General features: G+C 45.5%; 1 protein-coding gene across 1 annotated transcript in view; it reads left to right on the top strand.

The window, feature by feature from the left end:
* The first annotated feature begins 3,463 nt into the window (after window positions 1–3,463).
* The window catches only part of LOC124038753 (probable G-protein coupled receptor 142), a 48,086-nt gene continuing 46,152 nt past the window's right edge, over window positions 3,464–5,397 (top strand). Inside the window, 1 exon segment of the mRNA XM_046354824.1 lies at window positions 3,464–3,951. Coding sequence (XP_046210780.1) covers window positions 3,464–3,951 — 488 coding nt within the window.

The raw sequence follows: 5,397 nt of genomic DNA, 5'->3' as shown, positions 1-5,397 counted from the left end.
AACTGCCTTGTTCAGGGAAAGAAAAACAGATTTTTACCTTGTCAGCTCAGGGATTCAATCTTGCAACCTTTTGGTTACAAATCCAATGCTCTAACCACTAAGCTACCTGCCACCCCAATATGAGGTAACAACAGGGCCTGGCTTAAAAGTGTTTGTTAGGTGTTAAGCCTGTGTTAAAAGATGCTGAACATGATTACAAGACAAAATTATATTGTGAATGTGTTGAATTAAGTGTTTGGGAAGTAAAGATAGACATTGTAGTGGTAATATTTAATTCTGTACAGAAATTTGTAGGCAGGCATGTTAACTTAGCTTGTCTCGCGGCTCAACTTACCGCATACAACTTAAGTTGTGCCACGAGACCACTTTTTATGGACAAGCTATGTTTTCAAAATGGTTATGTTTACATGAATGCTGATTATTTCCAGGGATACACAACATGCTGAATGTAGATATCTTTGTTAGAAAGAATACTATATTCTTTACTGAATGTAAAAAATGTCTCAACTTACCCCATTCTCCCCTAAGAAATAAAATGGATTAATTTTAGGTTTAGGAAAGAGTAAGGTTAAGGTAAGGGTTAGATAAGATAATGACTTTATTTTCCCTATTAACATTTTGGTTGTGGCTCTGTGCATAGATAACACATAATCGAAGATAGACAAAGGAAATATACAGACAATATATAGGGTTAGGGAAAGGCATAAAAATGTACATTGCCCCCATTCATTTTCTGCCGGTTAAACATGCACTGGCTTTAATTTATCCCAAGATCCCACAAAGACCCAAACTTTAACATGATAGTCCAGGCAGAATATAATCAATGGCTGGCTGCAGAAGCAGCAGCAGTAGCAGTCAGTGGTCCAGTATCATATCAATGTTGACCTTAGTCTATTCTGGCTGTCCTGGGGTGATTATTGATTACGTATGATGAACCTGTCAAGGTCAATAACCATCCAAGCAGGAAGTCACATTGTCTTTTGGGTTTTTAATTAGGCTTTTAGGAGACCAGAGAGGAGAGGGGGCAACATTGTCTGGCTGGGATCCCAAAGAACAAATTCCTGGTCAGCAGAGAGTGCATGGACTTTAACCATGTGGGCAAGAAGTACTCTGGGATGGGTCTCAGAGAAAGCTCTCCTCTTTTTTCCCTCTCTTTCCTAATGTGTGTTCAGATATACATTGTTGTGCCAGAACTCAGACAATACACAATAAACCCATTGGTTTCGATTATACATTTTGCACAATCATCAATACTAGCCAATCATCAATACTAGCATCCTATTGCCACAAGAGGGTAGGCTCACTTCACGTCAAACACAAACCGTCTGCTTGTCTGTATGATCGAAAGGAGTCACAGCCTCATAGCCTCTGTGCTATCTAACTCTTGGCATCAACATTAGTCCTTGCATTCGTCATGGAAACAGTCTGAAGATAATGATGTCCATCTGTGACTCCTCACCAGATAAAGAGATCTCTTCCCTTCGCCCTGATGATAAAGTAATTCTCTGTATCTTGTTTTGACTGTTTGAGTTTGTGGGTGTGTGTGTGTGTCTGATTGCTTGTTTTGTCATTTTTAAACCCCTGCTAACTAAATCTGTGTTAATGAAATAACTACTAAATTAATTCTGTTTACTGTAAAATGTTGTTATGTAACCAATCACATTAGTGTATGTACACATTGTAGGTTAACAGATGAATTCGTTCGCATAGCAAATCAGCTCATTCCACCTAATGGCTCCCTATCAGCCAGAGAAAGCACTTCTGTGACAATTAATTATTTACACAAAACACACCGAAGACAAGAAATCCCTCCCAAAAGTAGGGTTTTGATAATACCAGTATCGCGATATTTGATTTTCCATGTAAAATGTTATGTGATATAAGTAGAAAAAAATAATAAAAGCCAACAAAAAATTATAATGATGTTTGTTTCCAACATTAGGGCAGTTTTCCTAAATAATTTAAAACTACTTCATGTTTTGTTTCCTTGCCATTATACCACTGTGTATTGTGATACTGATGTTGTCACAACCCTGCCCAAAAGGAAACACATTTTAGAGGACATTCTTACCAGTGCAATTAGATTTAAGTGCCTTGCTCAAGGGAACATAGAAAGATTTTCCATCTAGTTGGCTCTGGGAATCAAACCAGTGATGTTTCAGTTACTGGCCCAAATCTCTTAACTACTAGGCTACCTTATCCCTATATAGAGCCCTGGTCAAAGGAGTGCACTTTATAGGTAAGGCATTTGGGACACCATCAAGGTATCTGTGAGTGCATTTTTATGGGACGTGTCAGCCAAGAGGAGTGTCATTGCAGTGGTATGAGTCTGATAACATGCAGGAACCAGCACTGTAAGCTCTAAGGCTGCATCTCAATTGGCCCCTATTCCTTGGACAAGGTATGACAGCAGGCTTCTGGTCAAAAGTAGTGCACTATATATGGGATCGGGTGCCATTTGGGATGTCGCCTTACTGCATTATCACTCAGATAGGCCTTAACTAGGAACAAACAAAATAACTCAGGTATTTGGAGATCAAGCTCGTCTTAAAGGGATAGTTCCCACAAAAAAAAAAAAAATGCACATTAGTTTACTTACCCTGTAAGCAGTCTATGGATAAGATATGACAGCAATCCATACTTTGGTTAAGTTTCCCTGGCAGTGGTTGGCACTGTTCCCAAACACGTAAGCATTTGTAAATAGTGCCAGGGGAACTAAACCAAAGCATGTATTGCTGGCATACCTTGTCCATAGACTGCTTACAGGGTAAGGAAACAAATATGTAATTTTGTAATTTGGGTGAACTATCCATTTAACCTTTTCCAGGACATTTTCCAGCAGGACATCAAGTTTACATATTCATGTCCTCCCATACTGTCACAACTCCCGCCGATGTCGGCTCCTCTCCTTGTTCGGGTGGGGCTCGGCGGTCGACGTCAACGGTCTTCTATCCATCGCCGCTCCTTCTCATTGTAGCAAACAATCTCCACTTATTTAGTTTGGCCTAAACTATAACACAAGAGCTGTAATGTTTTGTACATTTTGACATTGGAGGACCAAAACATCTTACCCTCAGAAGAGTATATGTACATAAATATATATATATATGATATATATATATATAATATATATATAAATATATATATATACATATATATATATATATATAAATCCAGACCATAGACCGCTGGGAGAGACAGAGAGTCCCTCCAGCGCTTCCACCAGCACAACAGGGGTTACCACTACTCGTCCCTCCTGTACCCGGTCCCAGTGGGATGCGTCTCGCCCTTCCCAGGGAATAGGATGGGATGGCAGCACGCTGCCAAGGTTTCCTACTACAGCTGGACCTATATCTGACCACTGTTTACCCGGCTTCCTCGGGAAGGGAGAGGGTGTCAGCCCTCGTCTTGTGTCTCTCGGGGAGAGCTCTGGAGTGGGCTAACGCTTTGTAGGGAGAAGGAGATGCGGCGTTGGACCACTTCAAGGAGTTCACCCTCAGGTGAACGCCTCTTCCACCTGAGGCAGGGGACAAGGAGCGCCCAGGAGTTCGCCCTGGAATTTCGGACCCTGGCCGCCGGAGAGGGATGGAACGACAGGGCCCTTATGGACCGCTGCAGCCTGCGCGAGGATGTCCGTCGGGAGTTGGCCTGCAGGGATACCACCTTCACTTTCGACCAGCTGGTGGACCTGTCCATTCGGTTGGACAACCTGCTGGTCACCTGCGGACATCCAGAAAGGGGTCTGTCGGTTCCCTCTCCCAACACCACCGCTCTGGTGCCTATGGAGCTGGGAGTTGCTGCGCTCAGGGAGGACGGAGGAGGGGCCTTCACGTGCACCATCTGTGGCCGCAGAGGTCACACTGCCGGTCGGTGCCAGGTTGGTTCATCTGGGGGTCGAGGCAGCAGGCTGGGCACTCTGGCCTGCACCACTCTCATCCAGAGCCCTCTGTTGTACACCTGTTTGTGCATGTAAAATTTTCAGACTTTTCCCTGCATTCCCAGCATAAGGCGCTTGTCAATTCAGGAGTGGCTGGGAATTTTATTGATAGAGCATTCGTCCATAGTTTAGGGATCCCATTGTTCCAGTGGTTAGGCTTTTCCCAGTTCACGCTTTGGACAGTCGACCATTACAGTCCGGGTTGATTAGGGAGGCCACCACTCCCCTGGGCATGGTGACGCAGGGGGGTCACGAGGAAAGAATCAGTCTCTTCCTCATTGACTCTCCTGCATTTCCCCTGGTTAGCTCGTCATGACCCCACCATTTCATGGCAACAGAGGGCTCTCACTGGGTGGTCCCGGGAGTGCTCGGGGAGGTGTTTGAGGGTTTCCGTCTCAATTACCACCCCATCGACAGGGGGATTGAGTGATATATCACCTGGTAGACGCCACACTTTCCAGGAGTCACGTGTATCCCCTGTCACAGGCTTTACCCGCCTCCTCGAGTTAATTTTTTGTGAAGAAGGAGGGAGGTCTGCGCCCGTGTATTGTCTTTTGAGGTCTAAACCAGATAACTGTGAGGTACAGTTACCCACTACCTATCATAGCCACAGCGATTGAGTCAATACATGGGGCGCTCTTCTTCACCAAGCTAGATCTCAAGAGCGCTTACAACCTGGTGCGTATCCGGGAGGGAGACGAGTGGAAGACTGCTTTCAGTACTACCCCAGGCCGTTATGAGTACCTCGTCATTCCATACAGGTTGATGAATGCTCCATCAGTCTTCCAAGCCTTTGTAGAAGATATTTTCAGGGACCTGCACGGGCAGGGTGTAGTGGTGTATATTGATGACATTCTGATATACTCCACTACACGCGCCGAGCATGTGTCCCTGGTGTGCTGTGTGCTTGGTCGTCTGTTGGAGCATGACCTGTACGTCAAGGCTAAGAAATGCCTGTTCTTCCAACAGTCCATCTCCTTCCTAGGGTATCACATTTCCACCTCAGGGGTGGAGATGGAGAGTGACTGCATTTCAGCTGTGCGTAATTGGCCGACTCCCACCATGGTAAAGGAGGTGCAGCGGTTTCTAGCTTTTGCCAATTACTACATCTCTGGGGTTTTAATCAGGTAGCGGCTCCCATTACCTCTCTGCTGAAGGGGGGACTGGTACATTTGCGGTGGTCGGGTGAGGCTGACAGGGCTATGGTCACCTAAGAGCTCTGTTTACCTCGGCTCCCGTGATGGCCCATCCGGATCCCTCTTTGGTGTTCATAGTGGAGGTGGACGCATCCGAGGCTGTGATAGGAGCCATGCTCTCGCAGGCTCGGGCACGCCACCCAAAACTATGATGTGGGGGACCGGGAGCTGTTGGCTGTGGTCAATGCTTTGAAGGCGTGGAGACATTGGCTTGAGGGGGCTAAACACCCTTTTCTCATCTGGACTGACCACCGCAACCTGGAC

This window comes from Oncorhynchus gorbuscha, linkage group LG06, assembly GCF_021184085.1.
Source record: "Oncorhynchus gorbuscha isolate QuinsamMale2020 ecotype Even-year linkage group LG06, OgorEven_v1.0, whole genome shotgun sequence".
Taxonomy (NCBI): Eukaryota; Metazoa; Chordata; class Actinopteri; order Salmoniformes; family Salmonidae; genus Oncorhynchus; species Oncorhynchus gorbuscha.
The sequence above is the reverse complement of the archived record's forward strand: the minus strand, read 5'-3'. Positions and strand labels throughout refer to the sequence as shown.